Source organism: Psilocybe cubensis, chromosome 6 (assembly GCF_017499595.1).
Source record: "Psilocybe cubensis strain MGC-MH-2018 chromosome 6, whole genome shotgun sequence".
NCBI lineage: Eukaryota > Fungi > Basidiomycota > Agaricomycetes > Agaricales > Agrocybaceae > Psilocybe > Psilocybe cubensis.
Genome location: NC_063004.1, coordinates 1,000,229 through 1,024,571, shown reverse-complemented (window position 1 = coordinate 1,024,571; position 24,343 = coordinate 1,000,229). Strand labels below are relative to the sequence as shown.

The 24,343-nt window shown below is 46.1% G+C and overlaps 6 protein-coding genes across 6 annotated transcripts; 2 read left to right on the top strand and 4 right to left on the bottom strand.

Moving 5' to 3' along the window:
* Positions 1–2,096: 2,096 nt before the first annotated feature.
* Positions 2,097–3,617, bottom strand: JR316_0006824 (Quinone oxidoreductase PIG3; the record flags this gene model as incomplete). The annotated part of the gene is made up of 9 exons (XM_047892569.1): positions 2,097–2,124; positions 2,182–2,240; positions 2,308–2,380; positions 2,437–2,548; positions 2,604–2,842; positions 2,900–3,014; positions 3,093–3,198; positions 3,280–3,453; positions 3,516–3,617. The coding sequence occupies 9 exons, from the start codon at positions 3,615–3,617 to the stop codon at positions 2,097–2,099; spliced, it is 1,008 nt and encodes a 335-aa protein (XP_047747851.1).
* Positions 3,618–5,112: 1,495 nt separating this feature from the next.
* Positions 5,113–5,596, top strand: JR316_0006823 (uncharacterized protein; the record flags this gene model as incomplete). Its single annotated transcript, XM_047892568.1, has 2 exons — positions 5,113–5,487; positions 5,528–5,596. 2 exons carry the CDS (start codon positions 5,113–5,115, stop codon positions 5,594–5,596), a joined length of 444 nt encoding a protein of 147 aa, XP_047747850.1.
* A 2,077-nt stretch (positions 5,597–7,673) lies between these two features.
* On the bottom strand, positions 7,674–9,138 carry JR316_0006822 (uncharacterized protein; the record flags this gene model as incomplete). The annotated part of the gene is made up of 4 exons (XM_047892567.1): positions 7,674–7,883; positions 7,938–8,366; positions 8,428–8,856; positions 8,908–9,138. The coding sequence occupies 4 exons, from the start codon at positions 9,136–9,138 to the stop codon at positions 7,674–7,676; spliced, it is 1,299 nt and encodes a 432-aa protein (XP_047747849.1).
* Positions 9,139–10,782: 1,644 nt separating this feature from the next.
* JR316_0006821 (uncharacterized protein) lies at positions 10,783–12,366 on the bottom strand (the record flags this gene model as incomplete). The annotated part of the gene is made up of 6 exons (XM_047892566.1): positions 10,783–11,030; positions 11,258–11,516; positions 11,570–11,735; positions 11,779–11,969; positions 12,029–12,292; positions 12,352–12,366. The coding sequence occupies 6 exons, from the start codon at positions 12,364–12,366 to the stop codon at positions 10,783–10,785; spliced, it is 1,143 nt and encodes a 380-aa protein (XP_047747848.1).
* Positions 12,367–13,250: 884 nt separating this feature from the next.
* On the bottom strand, positions 13,251–16,382 carry JR316_0006820 (uncharacterized protein; the record flags this gene model as incomplete). Its single annotated transcript, XM_047892565.1, has 11 exons — positions 13,251–13,271; positions 13,465–13,758; positions 13,808–13,846; positions 13,899–13,974; positions 14,033–14,223; positions 14,283–14,546; positions 15,264–15,557; positions 15,607–15,645; positions 15,698–15,773; positions 15,833–16,023; positions 16,086–16,382. 11 exons carry the CDS (start codon positions 16,380–16,382, stop codon positions 13,251–13,253), a joined length of 1,782 nt encoding a protein of 593 aa, XP_047747847.1.
* Positions 16,383–18,793: 2,411 nt separating this feature from the next.
* On the top strand, positions 18,794–23,976 carry JR316_0006819 (Cytokinesis protein sepH; the record flags this gene model as incomplete). The annotated part of the gene is made up of 19 exons (XM_047892564.1): positions 18,794–18,862; positions 18,921–18,972; positions 19,031–19,116; positions 19,193–19,222; positions 19,274–19,338; positions 19,391–19,644; positions 19,701–20,129; positions 20,228–20,772; positions 20,834–21,203; positions 21,312–21,370; positions 21,432–21,470; positions 21,533–21,679; positions 21,733–21,867; positions 21,925–21,971; positions 22,027–22,046; positions 22,103–22,205; positions 22,256–22,572; positions 22,625–22,794; positions 22,852–23,976. The coding sequence occupies 19 exons, from the start codon at positions 18,794–18,796 to the stop codon at positions 23,974–23,976; spliced, it is 4,062 nt and encodes a 1,353-aa protein (XP_047747846.1).
* Positions 23,977–24,343: the final 367 nt, after the last annotated feature.

Below are 24,343 nucleotides of genomic sequence, written 5' to 3'. Positions count from 1 at the left end.
ATACCAAAATACAGCACTTGCTCTCAAATACTCAGGATCACTCATCCGAGCACTTTATGCGAGAAGCACGCTGAGAAGCCAATGGAAAGATGGACGATGGGCCTTGATCAAGTTGGAAGGCAGAAACGATACCGAAAGAAGCGTCTATTTTTAGAACGATTGTCCTTTTCCACAACAGGAAAGATTAGAATTGCCTTGAGGCATCAGAACTCTGAAACCGTGGAATGACATAGTCTATACATATAACGTGGCCGCATAGAGAAGAAGGTCCGTAGCCACGATCATGGCTAGACATAAAACTTTCCATGTTTTCAACCTGTTTCGTCACAGGGCTCGCGTGGAGACTATTTTTGGATCAGGCCCATCTCTCATTGTAGACCGAAGGTGTATTTTGGACGTCGTGATAAATGAACCCTGAAATAACGGGATTGGGAAGGCTACTCTAAACCTTAGCCTTATTTATGTTTTGAGAAATTAAAAATCAATATCAAAATGTTAGTTATCATACCATAAATTTAAACACGCCTAAAAGTCCAAAACAGTTGGCGCTCATACAACTTGATGTCCCTTTATAGATCATATCAAGACGCGCAGTAGAATGAGTCAGGGGGATATAGAAAGATATACGGGAGCGGTCAATACAGGTACAGACAAATCTTATTGATGGTGAACCCTCTCCGGACAAAAATTTTCCGGATTTGCGTTTTTTCAATAGCTTGAAATTCATTTCACTTGTTATTAAAAGTGAACTAACGGCGGCAGATCCTGCTCGTTGTATACTTAATGGATTCAAACGCCTACACTTCCTTTTCATTATTCATCCTAACCGCATTTATACAGTTACCCACCGTGTTTGCCCGCTCGAAGCAGAGTAAAAGGCTCCATATAGAAATGATAGCGGCCTGTGAGCAATCTTCGATCGGTGAGTGAACTTTAAGCTCTTCATAATGCATCGGTATGTATAAAACTGCCTCTGCGGCTACCTCTACTGATAATATCGCGAAACAAATAGAAAAAGTTGAACATAACTGCGATGAAACGCAATGCCGGGGCCGTGAGTACTCATAAGCCTGCGGCTCGGAGAATGATCATGAGCATCAAGAGGTGGCTCAAACAATCATCATATCTCACTGGAATACTGCGGTGCGTTATTATTACAATGTAATTACCAGGAGGTCAGGGCAACGTTGAAGGTATGACGTGGTCGATACTTGGTCAACAGGTGTCTACTGTGCCAAGCTCTCACAAACATCGAGGCGTCAAATCTTTGATTCATCAAAGACGGAGATAAGCGACTTTGGGCCTTGGTAAGTTAAATTACCCGCTTGGTATTCCGCTGTCGTGGTAGTAACCCGCGGTGATAACGCCTTCCTGCTCAATGTCAATGTGTAAGGACGTTCACTAGCGACCATGTCACAACTTGCTCTGGTTAAAGACTTACCGTGTATGGAGAAGAGTGAGAAATTGAGGAGCTGGGCCCATACGCCAGGCACCAAATCATTTGAGGATCATTTCAGTCGATCATGATCAAAAGGCTAGACGATTGAATAGGTCATTCTGCACTTTGATCCTACACACCGCGAATCCGTGCTCTTATCCGCTCGCGTCGATGCGTGCGTATCTTTTAAATTGGGTCTGTTTCGCGCCCATGCGAGTTGTTTCATTCTGTAACCACGGCCTATCAATGTGTCCGCATGAATTCCGAAAGCAGACTGATATAGACCCACTGTTCACTGGCACGGCGCCCCACGATATCAAGAATGAATGAATAACGATGGTTATCAAAGCTATATTGACATTCAAACTGACATATGTAGGTCTTCATGAATCATTGGTAAAGGTTGGCAGATTTTTGACCGTGAATGATGCAAACTACTGCCCTTGATGTGATAGAATATTTTAATTACAAGTAAATTATGATCACTTGCTACTGCCGCTTGAACCACTTATGCTTGTTTGAATCTGTCAGATTGTGTGATAGATAGCTAATTATCACCCGGTGTCTCTTGAATTGCAAGGGAAGCCAGTGCCGCAGCTCGATAAACAAGTTTGTTTAATTGTTTGTCTTGAGATATATCATTATTCGGCCAAGCCGACTACACTACCTCTACAATGATTTTACCACTAATTCATCGGGTTAGACATGCATTTTCCGCTTCATGATAGATCACATCGACGAACCTGTTACTGTTCGCCTCCATCTCCCGATGTGCGGCCTGAATTTCAGTCCATGGATACACCTATCGAATACGCGCACAACAAGTATAAGCATACAGAAATAAACTGGCAAGTTGAAGACATGTTTGCCTTGTGAATGTATGTCCGAATAGGCCCAGCCCCAGACTCCCCGGTAATCTTGGGGAAGACTTCTTTGTAGAACCTGAGCAGATTCAGTTGTCAAAAATCTATTTCGAATATTTAATAACATGACCGTACTTTGCGATCAAATCTCTCTGATATTCGAGTGAACGCGAACGCAGCGTCGATCCTTCTATATGAAGTCTCTTGTAAAGGATTGGAGCGAGATTGACCGACTCGACGACAGTTCCTAATTTCAATATCACCGTTAAGTTCATTTCAGCGCCGCATAGCTTATAACACACCGCTTAACAAAGCCAACATGGTCATTCTACCATCAATAGCCATCGCTTCAATGTTTTTATTGAAGTGGGTTCGCCCAACGAAATCGATGACGACATTAGCCCCTTTATTTTCAGTGACCTCTTTCACCACTGCGGCGAAATCCTCGGTTTTGTAGTTGGCCGCGTGCGTTGCGCCGTTTGGAAGGTTCAAAAGCCAGTCAATCTTTTCTTGGGTTGATGTCGTCGCGGTAACAGTGCGTCTGTCGGCATTGCATTATAGTTCCAACGATTGAATGAAAGTGTAGTCGGAGACTCACGCGCCATATACTCGGGCCAACTGAATTGCGGATACACCCACACCTGAAGCGCCTGCATGTACGAGAACATTGTCATTTTGTTTGACTTGTCCGATCACGACTAAGGCTTGGAAGGCTGAAAAGATCATCGGTCAGCCGTTAGCCTATGGTAATGATGATGATAATATTATAGGTCATTTAAAGACCGCATTACCCGTCAAGAAGACTTCAGGAATACTAGCTGCCTCAGTCCATGTCAAATGTGCAGGCTTCGGGATGATGTGCGTCTCATTGACGGCTATAAACTCCGCGTATGCTCCCTGATATCACAACAAATGTTCAGATATGCCATGGCTCCTGTATATATTAAGATCTTTATGATCGAGTATCGGATAACTCACCCCACCCGCAAGTCCAAGAACTTCATCACCAATCTTCCAAGTTGACACATCTGAACCTAGTTGACTGATGATTCCAGAGAACTCAACTCCCAGGATATTCGATGACCCTGGAGGAGGTGGATACTTTCCCTCTCTTTGGGAAATATCCATTCGATTCAATCCAAATGCCTTGATCTGGATCATTATTTTGCATTAGCTACCGCATAGCGTGTGCCGTGTGCCGGTTGTATACGTACCTGGACTATGACTTCTGTCGGACGAGGAGTTGGTGTAGGTGCATCTCCAATGTAGAGGCTATCGGCCGTTCCTTGCCCGCCTTTTACAAGAATTGCTCGCATGTTTGTATGAATGTAGCTGCTGTAGCTGGTCTGCGTGGGTGAGAAATAAACGGTGGGTTAGGAGGCAACCTGTATTTCCAGACTGTTGCTTACTGTACTTGATGCAACGAATTCGTCATATTACCGCATTCGTCAGAAAGATTCCATGTACGATATGTTATGGGGTCACATGGACCGTGACTGTGCGAATTCGGAGGGATTCTGAAGAATCAAGTTAAGGCATTGTCTGAGTGTACGCATTAGGCGCGGTGACATAGGCATAATGAGCGCTCGTCGAACAGAGTAAGCGCCTGTCATTGGCAAATTTGGAAAGCGCCCAGAGTGTCCATCATAGACAACTCATCTTCGTTTCTCAATATCTTGCCATGGAAGGATCGGCCACATTGGAAACTAGCGAAAAGATGGCGCCCAATTTTCTCCAGTAAATCTGCTCGGCAAGGCAAATAAATCTGTATCACCAAGCCAGGACCCCTGACAATAGGCCCAGAGGACGTTCCGTCGGACGGACAAAAATTTTGAAAATCGACCCCTTCGGACGTTCCGAAACCGGACAGAAATCACAGATTTTGAGCAAAATGTCGTTCCAAAAATCCGGACAGAAAAGTTGCAGGACCGCCGAGGTTCTTCCTAAAACCGGACAAAATATCAGATAAAACAAATGACAAAACTTGTCAACCGAACGATAGTGTAGAGGTAAGCAGTGTGGTTAGTTTCTCCTCTTCGATTCAGTAATATGATGGTACTTCAAGTCTCGTTGAAACTTTTTTATTTTTCTCTTAATAACAACTTGAGTTGAGGGCCGTTGCTTCGCACGGCGATACGAGTCCTTGATGCCCTTTTGCGCTGTACATTTTAAGATTATATATTTTATGACTTTACATAATAAGTATGGTTAAGTTGGCGATACGATGATTCAACTGTCGAATCTAGGATGCTTCAAAGTGCTCCAATCCCATCTTTCGGGATCCCAGGAAGGAGGCTGGGTGTTAACATCAGGATGACAACGTTGAATATACTGCTTCATCAAATTTGGAATATCTATATTTACCATATAATTTGAATTCGTGGTGTATGAAACTAGGTTGGGTAGACTCACTGTCAACTTTGCTACCTCGTAGTCTTGTAGACGGTGACTCAGAGGGCTCTCGCATTGCCGACGACGTCGATGAGGCTGTCGCTTGAGCTGAGATACTGCTCGGGGGTAGGGGTCCTGGTTCTGTGATTGACGGGGACGGTTTTCCTCGACTATTGTAAGCAATATTCTTTCGTCTGGGGATTGGGATTTTTGAACGGATCTACATACGGTCTGTTAGTGTGAACAAGGTGTAGTTAACCCAGCATTACACCTAACTTGTGGTCTTTCGTGTATCTCGTAAAGTCACATCTCTTGAGATGCCGTTGCCAATGTTGAGGGTCGAAGGTCCATTTCTTCGACAGCTGCACAATTTTGTTGCACTTCTTACACTCCACCGCGTAGGCAGAGACCGATTTCGCCATGGGGTCGTTCATGAGCGCGTTACGCCTTGCAATGGCCCTGTCGTATTTCCCGGATTTGGCGTCTGTGTCGTGTCCCATGTCCATGTACGATTTGGCTAAACACGAGACCAAGCAAGCAAAGAAGGGTGTTCGGAAAGTCCAAGATGGTGACTCGGTTGACCAAACCAAGAAGAAATCAACACTTAAGGGCCAATTAATTCATCGCTTCCACCAGGCGTTGAAGGAATCACAAGAGGACAGAGCAATCGGCACCGGTGCTATCCGAAAAGCACGTTGGGAACAAGCAGCAAAGGGCGGACAGACAGGTAGAGAGGATGTACTGGCAGGTAATTCTGCAAATGCCGTCGCTGTTGCGACTTCTCAAGCCATAAAGGTATACTATTTATCTTTGTGTAAATCCACACTTGCTAAAGAGTCAACGACGAACAGGACGCACAAAGAAGACAGAAGATATTTCGTACCTCAAAGGTTCCGGCACTTGATTTTCTTTCGGCGGCTCGTGTTACAATCAACCGCCCTCTTGCCGAAGGCGATTTTGTCTTCCTTTTTCTTGATGATAGGATTCAGATTGGCAAAGGTAAAGTGGACTATCAGTTGGAGCTGTTTCGATGTAGTGACTAATGATCACGCCGTACTTTAGTCATTGCTTTGAGTGAGAAAACAAACGGAAAGCACTCACGAAACCAGCCGGTTGCGACTACTACCAATGTCTGTGCCCTTTCAAAAGCATCTTTTCAAGTCTTCGAGCACAGTCATGGCCTCTACTTCACTGCAAGACCCACCAAAACTGCCTTGCTCAATGTATCTGAATTTGCACACCTGCCTTCCTGTAAGGTACTCACCCTCCTCTATCATAAACCCTTGTCTGTCACTGCAGCAGGTTTTGAAGTTCATGCGCAAGATATTTCGCTTTACAAGACATTGGTTGAGGGAGTAGGGAGCATCAAAAAAGCGATGAAAATGTTTGCAAAGCGAAACCTAGATAGTAGTACATAGCTTTTTTTGCATCGCATACTCGTTTTATGGTTTTGTATTGTACTAGGCAGGTTTTTTTTATTACAGTGATTCTTAACATTGTTCTGAAGCATCCCATTTGCAACTGAACTCAGCTGAACGCGCGCAGCGGCGAAAAAATCGATTTTTAGGCCTGTCCGGACACAAATTGGGCCTCCCGAGGGTTGTTCCCGATTTCCGGACAAATTTTTGAAAAAATTGGTAGGTCGTTCTATATCCGGACAGAAATTTTGAAAATCGCGACGGACAAAAAACCCAGAAATCGACCTTTTTCGGGAACGTCCTCTGGGCCTATTGTCAGGGGTCCTACCAAGCCCTTCGATCCAAATTAACGCACCAATTCCTGATATCAAATAAATCTGTCACGAAGCGTACTCCATGATGAGCTTCTTAGTACAGTTTCCGGGAACTTCTGCCTACCCAGCGCAATGGGCAGTGTTTATACTCACACCGTTGCGCCCAAGGCCCAAGGGTCAGTCGGGGAGGAGTAAGACAATAATCAAAAGCACGACGTTTCAGGAATCGGCGAGGAACCCGGGGGGATAGATGCGTTCATCATGATGGAAGCTATGCACGAAGTCGAGAAGAAAAATTTCGAGCGGCATATCGAAGAAGAAATACAAAATATCGGTTGGTTGGACACCGAACGGCTGTGAGGATCTGAAACGTTGAGAAAACGATTATAAGATTGCTGTGGGTCCACAAAGCCCTGGTAACGAATTTCAAATTGAAAAACCACAGAAAAAACGTGGCATTTAAGCTCCGCCTTAACCTTAGGCAAAAACCGTAATCATGTTCATGTGATATATTTCTCACGCATCCATGTATATAGCCACAAAAATTTTAATTTTGGGCATCCTTACGACTCATTCTCTCCTTCCACCACCATGATGCCCGAGCTTTCCTTGTTCTTCTCCGGTCCTATTCGTATTTCTTAATGACCCCTTCCTTCCTGCAGTGGTTGTGTTCTCAGCGGAGTTTATAGGTTCAATTTTTGTTGGGTCATATTGTGAGTGTCTTCTATCTAATCACTTTTTCGCCACTCTTCCTTTCCCAACGGATGACACCGCTATGGTCCGTGTTTCCAAGAAGCGACTAGACATCGCTGCTCATCCTGCAGACAACTTTTACCTAGCCTCTGAACCTTTCTCTCATCGTTTCCTTCGAATGATTGGACTCTTTTACTAACTTTTCTGTCCAGGTATTTTGTTCAATCTTGTTGCTCGCTCTACATTTATGGTTCCCTCTAGTTATATTTCCGTGTTGCATCTTGCTCAATGTTATGTAGATCGTATACCTTACTTTCTTGTCGTAAAACCATGTCCAAAATTTTTTAATGGCCATTAATGATGTCAACATCTATTCTTTTTCAGAAAATTTGAAGTCGGGTGCCTAATGGCGAATCATCCTTCTGTTTTTTCAAAAGAAAACAAATGATTATTTGTGCGGACATGAAGGTTATCGATAATGTACTGCTAGGGTATCTCATTTGGGTCACAGGTTATATGTGGTCTGTCACAGTGCAATCGCGATTAAGCTTGCAATTTAAGGACCATTCTGGATTGCCGCGCGCTGGGCATTGAAAGTCGTGGAGGCAGCTGGGCAACCTTGGCCGGGACCGTTCAGATTCTGCAATGTCACAGTAGCTGCGTCGAGGCGTGCGAGTTGGTCTGCTTTTGAGGTTCCAGTTGGGAAGGAAACTGCGATTGTCGGGTTGTGGACTGCATGGCCCGCTGCAACATTTGCGTTCAACGACTGCGCAGAAAATTAGCTTGTTCCAGACCACAATGGTTATTCATATATTCATACCTGGATGAACGCATCGCGATCAGGAGGGCATGCGCAGGGGATCTTGATCGGAACACCTTGTGCGTTGGGAATCCCATCACAGTCTCCTGTTCCGGTGGGGTTCAAGCCTGATGCAAGACCGAATTGGGGCACCAGATTGGGGTCGACGCCACCTGTGGCAGGAGGAGCTGGAGCCGCGGGGGGAGCAGGTGCAGCGGGGGGAGCAGGGGCGGAAGGGGCAGGGGTACCGTTCTGGATGGCCTGGGCCTGGGCGTTGAATGTCGTTGCAGCAGAAGGGCAGCCTACGCCTGGGCCCCTGAGGTTCTGCAAGGTGACGGTGGCGGCATTGAGACGGGCAAGTTGGGATGCCTTGGAGTTGTCAGATGGGAACGAGACCTGGATACCAGGGTTATTGACAGCATGGCCAGCGGCAACGTTGGCATTCAAGGACTGTGGCGGATATGAATTCATTTGGTCGGTCTATGGACATGATATAACGCTTTAGTCTTACCTGGATGAAGGAATTACGATCGGGAGGGCAAGAACAAGGGATCTTAATGGGAACACCCTGGGCATTTGGGATACCATCGCAATCGCCTGTTCCAGTGGGATTAACACCAGGATTGACGCCGAATTGTGGAACTAAATTGGGGTCAACGCCACCTGTGGCAGGAGGAGCTGGTGCCGTGGGGGGTGCAGGTGCAGCAGGGGGTGCAGGCGCAGAGGGCGCAGCTGTGCCGTCACGAATGGCCTGCGCCTGAGCATTGAATGTGGTCGCAGCCGATGGGCAACCTACGCCTGGACCCCTAAGATTTTGCAGCGTCACGGTGGCAGCATTCAGACGGGCAAGCTGGGATGCCTGAGAGTTGTCCGCTGGGAACGAGACCTGGATGCCGGGGTTATTGACAGCATGGCCTGCAGCAACGTTGGCGTTCAAGGACTGGCTTCGATGAGTTTATTTGGCATGTTCAAGATAACAGTCTAGTCATACCTGAATGAATGAGTTGCGATCGGGAGGGCAAGAACAAGGGATCTTAATGGGAACGCCCTGGGCATTTGGGATACCGTCACAATCACCCGTTCCAGTAGGGTTAACACCAGGATTGACGCCAAATTGTGGGACCAGTGAGGGGTCCACTGCACGTCGCGAGAGTCGCAGAGGGCCCGCAGACACAGACACGATAACAGCAGAGAAAATAAAAGCAGTATCGATGAACTTCATGATGACAAGCCAGAGGAAGCAAAGTCAAAGCTATATGTTTTCTTTGAATATTTTTACTCTTCTTCAAGAGGTTAATGGAAGGAACGGAAGGACGGCACAACAATCAAGTTGTTCACGAAGAAAACTACGTCTGGCGTAGGAATAAAATGAAAAAGGGGGCTCGAACTAGTCGAATAACCCAAGAAGAAACGGAGAGAAGGGGAGAAGGTGGTGGTAAGGGAAAGAAGAACGATTTGCTTGTAATCCATTTTATGTGCTCCATGGTCTAAATCAACCATGGGCCGGCCAAGGTCTGTGGATATAACAGGCGCACCCGTGATCCTATTGATTGTAACCTGATCTAGCCGAGAATTTTTGAAACCTTCACGACGGCCACAATGTCCTTCCATCCTCTCACGACAACCTACTGCCAACTGCCATTCACTATGCTTTCAACGCGTCATTGTGTATAGAACTTTACACTACCTCGAACTCGGCAGAATATGTCACCAATTACGACCGTGTCGAGAACGACTTTTCAACTTCATTTCGTACTGAAGACCATAAAGGCTTAGGTTATGGATTATTAACGAGGGTGTTCTTGCTGGTGATTGCATATGTGGTCTGCTATGATCTTCTCTATTTTTGTCGCTATTGACCATCTGGAGGCTTTCAAACATCACAACATGCATGCTCTTGATGTCCCACAGCGACGTAGCTTCGGCTGGCTGAGGATGTATGATCTATACATTGCAACCAAGGCAAAGCGTCAAGAAATTGATCAAGAGTAGCAAACTATGCAGCAAAAGCTGTCCAGAACGGCACTCTTCGTTCAATTTACGATTTTCACGTGGAGCCCTTGGTCTACTACTGGCGTTGAACATGCTTGTCTTTCAAACACCCCTATGTTTCTCAGACTCTAAAGTCCGTGCCAACTCAGGGATCTCTCCGCTCCTTGATTCCTTTATCGGGCCTCTTGTAGTAGATGCTTTCTTGCCCCTAATTATTTTGCAAAAGCCCACTCCGGTCACTTACAGCGGCATTTACACTAGGCATCTGAAAACCTATCACCGCACTCCGAGAAGAAAGATGATAGTAGTTCATCGGTCGGAATACATGAGAGACGTTCACGGATTCAACAACTCACGGCGAACCAGACGCTATGGCCGATAAACCTTATGATAATGGATGCGACGTCTTTCTGAACTCTTGGGGTTCTTTCTAGCGTTCGGGATATCCCAATTCAATTCGTCATAACGAGTGTCAAAATTTCCGTTCCGTTCCTCAAAACACGTTTCCTCTGCCATTTACATCGGATTTACGTTGACATCGGTCGGGACCAGTGGAAGCTAATTGAATAAGACGATAAAATAGCGGTTAGATTCCTCGAGGCGTCATTGGTATTTTTGGAACTTACCCTGACCATGATAGTGATCAGGAATCAATCATCTTTGGTGTCAGATAAGCTGGATTGCGATGAACAGGGACTAAGATTAGACCCATTTTGTGGAGATAGGGTCTGTTGAGGACAAGTCGAAAGGGTAACGTCGCGTGGAGCAATGCACTATCTTCAATGCGGTAGGAGTTCCGATATGCAAAACATGAATTGATTCTAGATATAGAATCTTAATAACATAAGCGTGGTCTACTAAAAAACGGTTTGAATTATTGCTTATGGCGAAACGGTGAAGAAATGCATGCCAGTAAACGACGGATTTGAGGAACAGTGTGCCAGCCCCAAGGCTGGAGACAGATTTTACGTAGCAAAGTCGTTGTCCAACGTAGGGGGGGCTCCCGATAATGCTCCCATTGGCGTATGAACTCTGGGGGGAGATTCTCCCAACGATCATATGTATCGTATGGTATATGCCATGCTACATCGCGCTCTAGTAGTATCTCTTGATCGAGTTCAGCTGCAGAAAACGATGGTAATATAATCGTTTCAAAGAAAGAAAGTGCTTCAGACGCAGTAAAGCGAAAAGAGAGGTTACGTGTCGTTAGTCTGTCAAAAAAGGGGGCGAAGATGTGAATTTGACGAGTCAAGTGCTATAATCAGACAACCTTTCAGAAGATGATAAAAGAAGGTAAAAAGGGTTAACATGTACCTGATAACGTTGGCAAAAAAACACGCCGAGCGTACCAACATCGAAGACAAACGGATTGAAATCAGGCTCTCCTTGCGCAGTGTCATTGACGACATTGAATGTGCCCCATGATTTTTTATATGGAAGGCGGAATTGAGACCTATCGACGCCAGGTGGCAACTTGATCGAGTGGTCGAAGTCGAAAATGGCGTATAACAGGCGATTTTGGGAGCGTAATTCTTTTCTGTGTGTCGATTCTATTGTGTAGTCGTCATGAACGCAGTGGTTTACTAAAAAGTTGCTTAGTTTAATATCCTGAAGGAAGTGAATATGAGATCGTTGGGAGGACATGCCCAGGTACAACTCACTCTATGGGTTATATTGTGTTCGTGCAGGAAGTTCACTGCCTTGAGAAAGTTGGTTTCTTGCGCCATATGGTACATACTTTGATTTGAGAGTGAATCCAAGTTAGCAGCTCGCGTAATGTCTCTGGACTTGGGAAGGGCGCGTCTATCCCCCATCTGATTGAAGAATCTTGAGTACAAACCGAAAACGAGGTTAATGTGTCAACAAATACCTGGGCATTACGACAAAGGAGAATCCTTCAATAGGTAAGATATCGAGGACAGGAATAACGCAATTGTCTCTGAGCACATTTAAATCTAACATTTTTAAAAACTGTAGAATTGTTAGTTCGTCGGTATCAGCCTTGACCAGCTTGATTGCTACATGTTGGTTGAGCGAGTTCAGTGCGAAGACTACTTTTCCCTCCAAAAGTAACGAACCAGTCAGTAGATATGTCCATTACTTATTTTGTGCAAACTTACCTTGGGTTCTCTAGAGCAAAGGGTGTGGCTCAGATCATAGTGAGGATATGGGTAATCAGCAATGGATGCCTGTGTCGGCGAATGGGGTGGAAATGTGTACGGGGAAGGTAAATCATCGACTTCGGGTTCCCCTCGTTGATATAAAATGTAGCCTTGGTCGCGAAACCATTGCACGGTGGAAGGAGCGTCCCAGAAGGCTGCGCGCTCTACTATATCCCCTGGTTCACCAGCGACGAGTGAGAAAGTGACTGCTATACCTGGATTCTAGGGCAAATTATATTTGTTAGACTAATGTGAAGTAATTTCACATTGCACTGTCATACCTTTTTGTCCGACATGGTTGATCTAGTTGAACCTTGAATTTCCAATTATAGAAGTCAACCAACCTTTTTTGCGGAGACAGGTCTGCCAAGTCAGACAAATGATAAAAGTGCTACTCAATTCTCTTTTTTACGATGTTGTTTAATTTTTAAAACCATGTGGATCAGTTTAGCCGACGTGCTTGGTAGTAAATTCATGTGGTGCACATCATGGCGGTATTTGAATCTATCAATACCCATGCCGAACGGCCGTTCTCAAAGTTATCAGTAGCCATCTAATCATCTTCGCTAGAATCCCCCTATTCGTATATATTTCTTCTAATATGGCGCGTACTCGCGCGTTAGAGAGACAGACATAGCTGAAAACGCGCGCAAAGAGAAAAAAGACGCCGTTGCTGCGGTCGGCATGTTGGCCGCTTTCAAGCTCATTCAAACTCAGAAAGGCACACCATCAGTATACACCACATGAATTTACTACCAAGCACGTCGGCTAAACTGATCCACATGTTTTAAAAATTAAACAACATCGTAAAAAAGAGAATTGAGTAGCACTAAAGTCTTGTGGAACAATTTGCCACCTTCAACGTGGTATATAGCCATTTCAATATAGAAAATATAGATTCATATTTAGATATAGAACCGTGACATAAACGTGGTCTACTAACAAAACGGTTTAGATTATCAATTATGGCGAAACGGTGAAGAAATCCAGTTCAGTAAACGACGGATTCGGGGAACAGTGTGGCAAGCCCAAGGCTGGAGACAGATTCTACGCAGCAAAGTTATTCTCCAAGGTAGGGGGGGTTCGCGATAATGTTTCCATTGACGTATAAACTCTGGGGGGAGATGTTCCCACCGGTCATACATATCGTATCGTGGAGCGTGCTTCCCGTTGAGACTTGCTATTTCTTGTTCGAGTTGAGCTGTAGTAAATGATGGTAATAATATAGTTTCAAAAAAAGAAAGTGCTTCGGAGGCAGTGAAGCGAAAAGAAAGGTTACGAGTCGTGAGTCTGTCCAAGAAAGGAGCGAAGGTAGGAAACTGAGGAGTTAGGTGCTATAATCAAGCAATATATCAGGAAATAGCAAAAGAAATTGCAAAAGATTAACCATGCACCTGAAAGCGCCGACAGAAAATCACGCCGAGTGCACCAACATCGAAGATAAATGGATTGAAATCGTACTCTCCTTGTGCCGTGTCAGAGACGACGTTGTATGTACCCCATGATTTGTAGTACGGAAGGCGGAATTGGGACCTATCGACACCATGTGGCAACTTGATAGACTGATCAAAGTCAAAAATCGCATATAACAGACGATCTTGAGAGCGCAATTCCCTTCTGATTGTTGGATGTAGTACGTAATCGTCATGAAGACAGTGGTTCACTAAGAAGTTGCCTTCGTTGATATCCTGGAGGTGATAAATATGAAGCTGGAAGGTGCCGCTTGTAACAACTCACTCTATGAGCAATATTATGTTCATGCAAGAAGTTTAAGGCCTAGACAACAAAGGTTCATTATAAAGAATCAGAATGGTGTGGCACTACTTACTCTGAGTTTAGAATGTATCAACCCTAGCAATTCACGCAACGTTCGTGGCCATGGACGAAATGGGTAAATTCCCCATCTAAAAGTAAAATCATTAGTATAGTGGCAAACTTCAAAGGCGTAGTGTTAAGAGTAACCTGGGCATTACCACAAAAGAGAATCCCTCAATGGGTAAGATGTCGAGGATAGGAATAACGCAATTGTCTTTGAGCACATTTAAGTCTACTGTTTTCAAGAATTGTAGAATTTTTAGTTCGTCGGTATCGGCCTTGACCAATTTGATTGCCACATGATGGTTGAGTGAATTCTGTGCGAAGACTACTTTGGCCTGGAGAGAGTAACTCGTCAATTAACGAGGTTGGTTACTTTCGTTCACCGCAAGCATACCTCGGAATCTCTAGCCCCAAGGTTGTGGGTCAGGTCATAGTACGCATATGGGTAATCGGCAGCTGACGCCTCTGTCGATGAATGGGATGGGAATGTGAGTTGGGAAGGCTCATCTCCAATTTCAGGTGGCCCTCGTTGATACAAGATGTAGCCATGGTCCCGAAACCATTGCACGGTCAATGGAGCGTCCCAGAAGGCTATCCGCTCTGCTATATCCCCTGATTCCCCTGCGACAAGCGAGAAATTGACTGCTATGCCTGGATTCTAGGGTAAATTATATTTGTTAGACTAATGTGAAGTAATTTCATATTGCGCTGTCATACCTTTTTGTCCGACATGGTTGATCTAGTTGAACCTTCAATTTCCAATTATAGAAGTCAACCAACCTTTTTTGCGGAGAAAGGTCTGCCAAGTCAGACAAATTTCGTGGAACAATTTGCCACCTTCAACATGGCGTATAGCCATTTCAATATAGAAAATATAGATTCATATTTAGATATAGAACCGTGACATCAACGTGGTCTACAAACAAAACGGTTTAAATTATCAATTATAGTGAAACGGTAAAGAAATCCACGCCAGTAAGCGACGTATTCGGGGAACAGTGTGGCGAGCCCAAGACTGGGAACAGATTTTACGTAGCAAAGACGTTGTCCAAGGTATGGGGGGTTCACAATAATGTTTCCATTGACTTATAAACTCTGGGCTGAGATGCTCCCACCGGTTACATCTGTCGTATTGTGGAGGCAATTGTCCGACAAGTTTTGCGATTTTTTGTTCAAGTTGAGCTGTAGAACATGACGGCAGTATTATAGTTTCAAAGAAGGAAAGTGCTTCAGAGGCGGTGAAACGGAGAGAAAGATTACGAGTCGTCAGCCTGTCGAAAAAAGGAGCGAAGATGGGAAGCTGCGGAGTTAAGTGCTAAAGTCAAACAACCTTTCAGAAAAAGGTGTGCGAAAGTACAAAGAGCGAGCCGCGTACCTGATATTTGTAACAGAAAAGCACACCGAGCGCGCCAACATCGAAGATGAATGGATTGAAATCATACTCTCCTTGTGCGGTATCAGAGATGACATTGATAGAACCCCATGATTTTTTATATGGAAGGCGAAATTGAGACCTATCGACGCCAGGTGGCAACTTGACCGAGTGGTCGAAGTCGAAAATGGCGTATAACAGGTGATTTTGGGAGCGTAATTCCTTTCTGACTGTTGATTGCAGTGCATCATCGTCATGAACACAGTGATTCACCAAGAAGTTGCCTTCGTTGATATCCTGGAGGTGATAAATATGAAGTTGCAAGGTACCACTTGTATCGACTCACTCTATGAGCAATATTATGTTTATGCAAGAAGTTTAAGGCCTAGACAACAAAAGTTCATTACAAAGAATGAGAAAACTGGGGTACTACTTACTCTGAGTTGAGAGTGCATTAACATCAGCAAGTCTCGCAACGTTTGTGGCCAAGGGTGCAGCGGGTAAATTCCCCATCTAAAAGTAAAGTCATGAGCATTAAAGGTAAACTTCAAAGGCGCAGTTTTAAGAGTAACCTGGGCATTACCACAAAAGAGAACCCCTCAATAGATAAGATGTCGAGGACAGGAATAACGCAATTGTCTCTGAGCACATTTAAGTCTAATGTTTTCAAGAATTGCAGAATTTTTAGTTCGTCGGTATCGGCCTTGACCAGTTTGATGGCTACATGATGGTTGAGTGAGTTCTGTGCGAAGACTACTTTGGCCTGGAGGGATTCAGTCCTCGGTTAACAGGGACATTGGCTAGTGTAGTTCACTGCAAGCATACCTCCGATTCTCTAGCCCAAAGGGTGTCGGTCAAATCATAGTGGGCATACGGGTAATCGGCAGCTGACGCCTCTGTCGATGAGTTGGATGGGAATGTGAGCTCGGATGGCTCATCGGCAATTTGAGGTGGTCCTCGTTGATATAAAATGTAGCCATGGTCCCGAAACCATTGCACGGTAGATGGAGCGTCCCAGAAGGCTACCCGCTCTGATATATCGCCTGATTCTCCAGCAACATATGAAAAATTCACCGTTGGGCTTGGGACCTGACTGCATAAATTTTCAGGCTTTTGAGACATAGTTGTGAAGAACTCACCGAAGCGCCCATTCTGCCGACCCTTGGGGTGGTGATAGTTTTGCAAGTATAAAATTAAGTGTGGCGACAAGGCGAGCGTCAATTTTCATCGATTCCCACGGCGACTACACGTGCGATACTGGATACTTATCCCATTTGTCAAGTTTACCTTTACCAACACGATCATCGACCGCTCAATTCCTTCTCATCATTATCTGTCGAAGTGTACGATGAAAGGGTTCTGGGTAAGATGTTGAAGATACAGACGGCCTGATAAATGCGAATGCGGGGAGCATTATGGCATCCTTCACCGTTCACGCGTTCACGTCTGGACCAGACGGAAATTTGGGATTCGACACACACCTTGTCCGACACTGCCTTTGGTTCAGAATGCACGTGTCCAGTACCTCGCCGCGCTCTTTCGAGAACGGAATTTCAAAATCAAATTTCTATCTGAAGTGACATGGGTTAGATTTTGAAAAGCATGGATCAGGCATGGATGGGAAGTGGGAAGTGACGGACGCTGATTCCGAAACTTACGTCCTGCGCTGAGTCAATCGGAGTCGAAATTTATGAGCTGTTGCCGTGAACGCATTAAAACGACCCTTTCTAATTTTCACTCCAGCTTGAACTTTAGAAATCAAAGAAAGCGTTTCAGAGGGCCTCCACAAATCAAAATTTGCTCTAAAAACATACGCAATTTATTTTATACAGAAATACGAAGTTGAGAACCAAGCTGAGTTCAACAAAGCTGAGTTCAAATAACGACCGGCTTTGTCTGGGCACCGGATCACTGACCACGAGGTCCGACTGTTTTATCCCGCTCATCCTCTACTCTGCGTCGACGGTACTTCGCCCAAGGTTCCCATTACTGCCAACTATCTGGCTCAACCCCTGCTCTTTACCGAGAGCTTATTCCATTCCGACATCCACTGTTTGTATCGTGTTTGGCAAGGTCGAGGAAGTGGATGACTGGCGACCCATTGACACTTCCTTCCGCGATGCTCTTTCAAGGGAACAATGGCTAATAGTAATGCCTGGCGCCAGTGCTAGCTATAATCTGACGTGCGGGAAAACTACATCTTTACAGGTATTTTTACACCTGCCGGAACTCGGAATGGCAAGGACGACGTTTCTTGAAATAGCGGCTTGCTTTTGTTCTTTTTGCACCCTTTTTTAATCATCCTCGTCATTAGGGCACCAAATCTGGATATTGGGCTGGCGTTGTCATATCTGGTATGACTGTAGTTGGGATGTGCCGCCGCCACCTACCATCTGGATGGCATAAGTACCACCTGAACTGGAGTCTGAAACTTCCAACGATCCAAGGGTATTTGCCCTACCTCTGGTTTTCTAGTCTCCTGGGGTATCGTTCACTTCCTGATGTTCTCTGCACGGCTCACTTAATGTCATGCTAAGTCAACCGTGTGCTACTTAAACCTACGGGTACTTTGCACCTACGTATGTGGTAGGTATGTGCTAGGGCAGCAATTTGCCGCGTGCAAGGACTTCGTGGTAATGGAAGGTTCCCAAGGCTCTCTCTTTCCAGCCACATCTCCATTCTACTTGCGTCGAATAAACCTGACATTCCCAAAGTGGGCTTCAGAGCCTCATGTAACACAGCCCTCTAGATTGAGCACCGTAATCTCCGAAATTTTGGTTTACCTCCTCTTTATGGAGATCGCGGACGACCAGAGATATCTTTCTCAGAGATTTGGACTTGGAGTAAATTCTGTGCGTTTCTCGGCTTCGGTGACATCCTTCCCGCTGCGAGGATGCGTCGAACGTGCTGACGCACACATGTACAACTGAAGTACAATTGGAATATTATCTATAAATCAATTGTGTCAAGTCCTAAGCCAGTAAGTTGGGGTATGGCGGCTGGCCGTGACAAGTGTTAAAATCTATATGTATCCATTGTTCAACGAGTTTCCGAGATTAATATCCATGTTATATCTGCTCTTATATTAGCATTGTCAATTAATCATAAGCCTTGTAAATGAAAGCCATGAATTACCGTCAGGAGTGACGACATTGCACAGTCCGCGCAGGCAGGCTAGTATTCCTGGAAAAGTTTGCATAGTGGCTGTATTGAAGCCGAAGAGCCGTTATTGAGTCGAGTCAAGAAGTAGACGAGAGGTGACTCGTGTGAGAAACGTGAAGTTGGCAGAGAGGCAATTGTGGCCGGAGTTGAGTGGAAGAAAGAGACCGATTGTGGTAAGTTTGGTACAGCCGACTCCGAAAGCGGTTTCCTTTGGACACCCATATGCGCATAGCTTCCAGCCTTATGGTCAGCGCCGGACGCGACTAATAACGCGTTTTTGTCTCCGTTTTCTACTTCCTTTCCTTCTCGCTCTTTGCCTTTTGCCAACTAGGCTGCAGGGAAAGACAACTTACGACCGCAAAACACCGACTATGTCATCGTCACGACCGTCTTCAACGTCGGCGCCAAAGCCAGGGACGCACAAATCCCTACATGACTATGTGCGATCTCTTTCCACCTTTATTGTATGATTTGTAATGACACAGCGCTCTACGATAGCAACTGGGAGACTCGCTCGGGAAGGGGGCCTTCGGGCAGGTATATCGTGCGTGTGCTGGCTTACGAGGCCATGAGAACGCCCCGTTGAACCGCGTTTCGTGATCCAGGAGCCTTGAACTGGACCACGGGAGAGACTGTAGCAGTGAAGGAGATCCAGTTGAGCAATATACCGAAGGGGGAGCTAGGCGAGATCATGGTAAGTGGCATCTTAGTTCAACTTGCATCGTCCCTCTGCTTCACGTCAAGCAAACATTCATCTCATCATTTAACAGTCCGAAATCGATCTCCTCAAGAATCTCAACGTGAGGCTGGCGATAAACTCCCTCCTTTTTATCTACTTAACATCGCTGTAGCATCCTAATATCGTCAAGTACAAAGGTTTCGTGAAGACGAAGGAATTTCTTTACATCATTCTGGAGTACGTTGTTATCCGCATCTAATATTTGAAGTAAAGACCAAACGTAAACCAGGTTCTGCGAGAATGGGTCCCTTCATAACATTTCAAAACGCTTTGGCAAATTTCCCGAAAGTCTCGTTGCCGTCTACATCTCGCAAGTACTCGAGGGACTAGTATACCTTCACGACCAGGGTGTCATCCATCGCGATATCAAGGGCGCCAACATCCTAACGAACAAAGATGGCACCGTGAAACTAGCAGATTTTGGTGTGGCTGCAAAGACGGGTGGTGTGCAGGATGGCGCGGTCGTTGGGAGTCCTTATTGGAGTGCGTTGACTACGCCATGTCGGTGGTACCTCGGCTAATCACTTCTTTTTCTATAGTGGCACCCGAAGTGATTGAACAGTCTGGCGCGACTACCGCCTCGGATATCTGGAGCGTGGGTTGCGTCGTGATCGAACTTCTTGAAGGGCACCCACCGTACCATACCCTCGACCCTATGCCGGCACTCTTCCGCATCGTACAGGACGACTGCCCACCCATCCCTGAAGGCGCATCACCCATTGTCAAAGACTTTCTCTACCACTGTTTCCAAAAAGACTGCAACTTGCGTATCTCGGGCAAGAAATTGCTGAAGCATCCGTGGATGGTTTCGGCGCGTAAACAAATGGCGGATGGGAAGAGTAGGTCAGGGGAAAGTGACAACGAGAAACCGACGGGCAAAGAAGGCGAGAACGGCGCGAAGAGACTGTCCAACTATAACTACGACGAGGCGGTTCTCAAAGTCCAAGAATGGAATGAGGCTCTGAAATGTAAGTTCTGTCCTTTTTCGGTGGTTATCACCGCCCACAACGTCATACTTACATGAATCCACGATTGGCCTGTTTTCTCCTTGCTTGGCGACTTTAAGCTCCTTCCAAGCCAACCAAGCATCCTTCCAGGAATCCGCGACCCGCTTCGCCCACTCAAAATCGACTGTCCGCGGAAATACCCCAATCATCATCTTTGCCTTCTGTAGGCTCAAATCCTCATGCCGGTCCTTCTGTTTGGAAGAGTGCAGCTGGGCCCAGCAACAAAGCAGGTATCAACCTTGTCGAGAAGATCCAACCGCACGCCTTCGTTCTGCAACCGCCTGAAGAACAGACAGATAATTGGGATGACGATTTTGAAGAAGAGATCTCATTGACCAAGATTCAAGGTATGTTCGTTTTTGTGAAATTGCAACGTTCGGCAATTGAAATTGCTCTAGCTCTTGAGAAACCACCGAGTGAGGAGGACAAACACGAAATGGAAGATAACGCGCGCACCATTAGACCCAATCGAAGTCCCGGAAATCAATCAGTACCTCTTGCGCAACCACCTGCATCGGAAATACAACCTATTGTCGAGGACTACTCAGATTTGGGAACAGATGAAGATGAAATACGGCTGAAAGAAAAGGTTGCAGACTTCAAGGTTTGTCTTGTCATACCCTTGACTATGGCTGACATAGACATTGATGATATGTTATCTGTAGTTGAGAAACTCAGGCCGCCGCGGTCTCTTCCACCCAGACGACATTAAAACGATTGGTCTTTCCTCAGTTACATCTGTTGCACCGGGCCCGCTCTCCGCACCCCTCCCCCAGTTGACACGCAAAACATCCCGGCCGTCCATAAGCCCCATCGGTTCATTGGGCCCTTCTTCTGGCAACGCAACAGCGCACACGCGATCGGGCTCCATTTCCTCTAGCGCCAACCCGCTGGGAAATTCTGGTTCTGGCTCATTTGGCCGGTCCGAGGCGAAGAAGGCTCAGAACGCACAGAACCAGGCTGAGTTTGGAAAGTATACGGAGGATGATGACGATGAAGATTATGAAGATGTCTTTGGCAAGCCGGGTGCTAATTGTGAGTTTGCTTTTCTTCACCCTGTGGCATTCATGGGCTCCTCGTATCACTGCTGTGGCATTGGGGTTCTGTGTTGGGATAGCATATTGATTATTGGGATGAATATAGCTATTGGCCAGCCGATGCAGACGTTGCAGTTGAACACGCGTTTGCAGGACAAGTCATGGGTGAGTATATGCGGTTTTCTTCTTAGGTATTGTTTTCCGACCCATCTCTCTTGAAATTTAGAACAGTGATGATTGGAATGAAGAAGATCCTTTCGCGGAGGTTAGTCGCTTCTGTGTGCCATATTTTCACATTGCTTACCCCGTTCGTTTTCTCTCTGGCAGATTGATGAAGGTTTCTCTGAAGAAGATCTGGAAGCCAAGCTGCAGCGCGATAAATACGCCAGGTTATGCAATACTGTCAACCAGCTCATAGACGAGCTAACTCCATCAGCTCCTGACTCCCAGCTTCGCGATGCCTGTGACCAATTGGTGTGCTCTTTCTACTTGACTCCAGGGTGTCATGGCTGATTCGTCATCTAAAGCTCAATATCATGATGGAAACACCGGAGATGCAGGTGCAGCTAGTTTCTTCGCATGGGATGCTAGCTATCTTGGAAGTTTTGGAAGGACGATGTTCGAGAGATGTTATTATGAAGTTACTCCAAATCATCAATTTGGTAACCATCCCGTCTTTTTTTTCTCCTACTCCTAGGCTAATGTGTGGCACCTATCAGTTAGTGACAGAGGACCTTGGATTCCTGGAAAGTTTCTGTCTAATTGGGTGCGTAGTATTTATGCTTAATGTGACAAAATGTCTAATAATTAACTATTCATAGTGGAATCCCAGTAATGATGGGTATGCTTTTTTGAAAAATTCTCTATCGTCTGTTATTGATATGAATTGTACAATAGAATTTACATCCAAGAAGTATCCCTCTGAATGCCGACTCGAAGCTTCCAATTTCATCCGCCTCTTATGTCACACCTCAGTTCTAACCCTACAAATGTTCATCTCGTACGTATACGAACCCTTCCAAAATACTGTAGTCCTAACATTCATATCAGATGCCGTGGTCTGAAAGTCCTAGTCGATCTCCTGGACGAAAACGAACAACGCGAACTCGTAGAGCACGCGCTCAATGGCATTGGCAGCGTGTTCGAGCTGCAGAGCCCGACCACGAAGAACGATTTCTGTCGGATGTTCATCCGCGAAGGACTCTTGGACCCGCTATCATCTGCGCTCGTGAATGTGATGACTGTCCGCGACACGCCGACGATTGAGACGAAGATGAAGATTATACAAATCATTTTGGTGTTTTCGCAGGTGTCGCAGTCAGATATTCATGTGCGCAACGCGCTTGGGACAAGGAAGGTCATTCGAAGTAAGCAGTCGTAAATTTTTTTTGGAGGCTCGATTTGCTTATTTGCGTGCAGGGCTGTTACGCGCATGCGAACTGCTGGAGCCAGAGTGTCTTGTACAGATGTTAAAGGCGGTCAAGCATCTTTCCATGAACGCTACGTTGCTTGAAGTTCTCCAGAACGCCAATGCTTTGGAGGTTCTGATTCCTATACTTGATGAACAATCTTCAGGTCCGCATTGCAATGTGAGTGAAAACTAGATACGCCCAGTCGATGATTGTAGCTAATGAATCTTTATGAAGGAAATCTCCAACCACGTCTTCCAGACGTGTTACAACCTTTGCCGCCTCAACAAGGGACGCCAAGAAGAGGCTGCTCAAGCTGGCATTATCCCATGTCTCAAACGGGTCATCGAAACGAGTTCACCACTCAAACAATTTGCCTTGCCTATCCTGTGCGACCTCTCGAGTGCCGGCAAAAGTTGCCGCTCGCTGCTATGGCAGTACGATGGTCTTCGGATGTACGTCAAACTCCTGGACGACCCTTATTTCCAAGTCAGTGCTTTGGAGTCTATTCATGCCTGGCTACAAGATGAAACCGCCCGCGTCGAGGACGAGTTGCTTCGGCCAGACGCCATCGAGGCCCTGGTTAAATGCTTCGTATCATCCAAATCCAACTCGTTCGAAAATCTGCTCGATCCCTTCCTCAAGATCATCAGGCTCTCTACGCCCGTGACGATCGCTATCACCAAGTCGTCCGCATTTTTCAAACGGGTTGTCGATCGGCTGGGCTTGAACAGCCGCGCAGTCGTGCGCCTCAACTTACTGCGCATACTAAGGAGTGTGTGTGAGGTGCACCCGAACCGTGCAATGCTGGTGGAGAGATACGGCTTGCTGGGAATTGTGGAGAAGCTGAGCAGGGGCGGCGGGGACGGCGCAGTGCTCGTGCGCGAGCTAGCGAGGGAGATTGTGCCGACGCTGAGGCCGGGCTTAAGGCCCATTTCGGGTGCTGGCTCTTCTACTGGTATTGGTGCGACGGGGAGGGTCAGATCTGCGGGTACAGGCTCAGTCGACTGGTCGTCGCCACCGGGTTCTTCTCCACACCAACAGCTGCAGAATCACAAGAGCACGTCGGGACTTGTGGCGAAGAGATTGAGGCGAGCCGCATCCGAAGCGGGGTCGACAACGCCACTGGGGAGTGTAAACGTCAACAGCAGCTTTTCGGAGCGCGATTTGCATGCACCGCGGTTGAACTTGAATACGCGGGATGTGTTCTCCTCAAGTGGAGGGATGAAGCCGCGGCCGCCTGGCTCTTCGAGGCCTATGTCTGCGAGTGCGAGGCAGAAGTTGGGTGACATACCTTGGGCAAACACGCACCACAATGGGAATGGTGGCGGGGTGAGCGAAAGGAGTGACAGATGGGGCTGAGGCTTGCAAAAAATGCCCTGGTTCGTCGTGCTGGTTTTTTTTCTCGAAGGAAGACACCTGGATCCATCAGACGTCAGCGATCGTTAGTGGCGTTGTATAGTATAATTTGTCTCTCTTTTCCTTTCTTTATTACTCTCTCTATCTCTTTTTATGTTTTTATTCTCGATTTGAGTGGCCTTCTGGTTGTTGTCTCTTATATCGTATTAGGGATAATTGGACTCCCTGACTGCATTGTTCCGGTCGCTTTGATATCCAGTCTTCATTATACGTACCCGTCACACTCCTTGGTAGCTACACCCTCCCTAGTCCTATCTTGCGTACTTTTCTTCCGATTGCACATGGATAATTATAATATTAAACTCGGAAG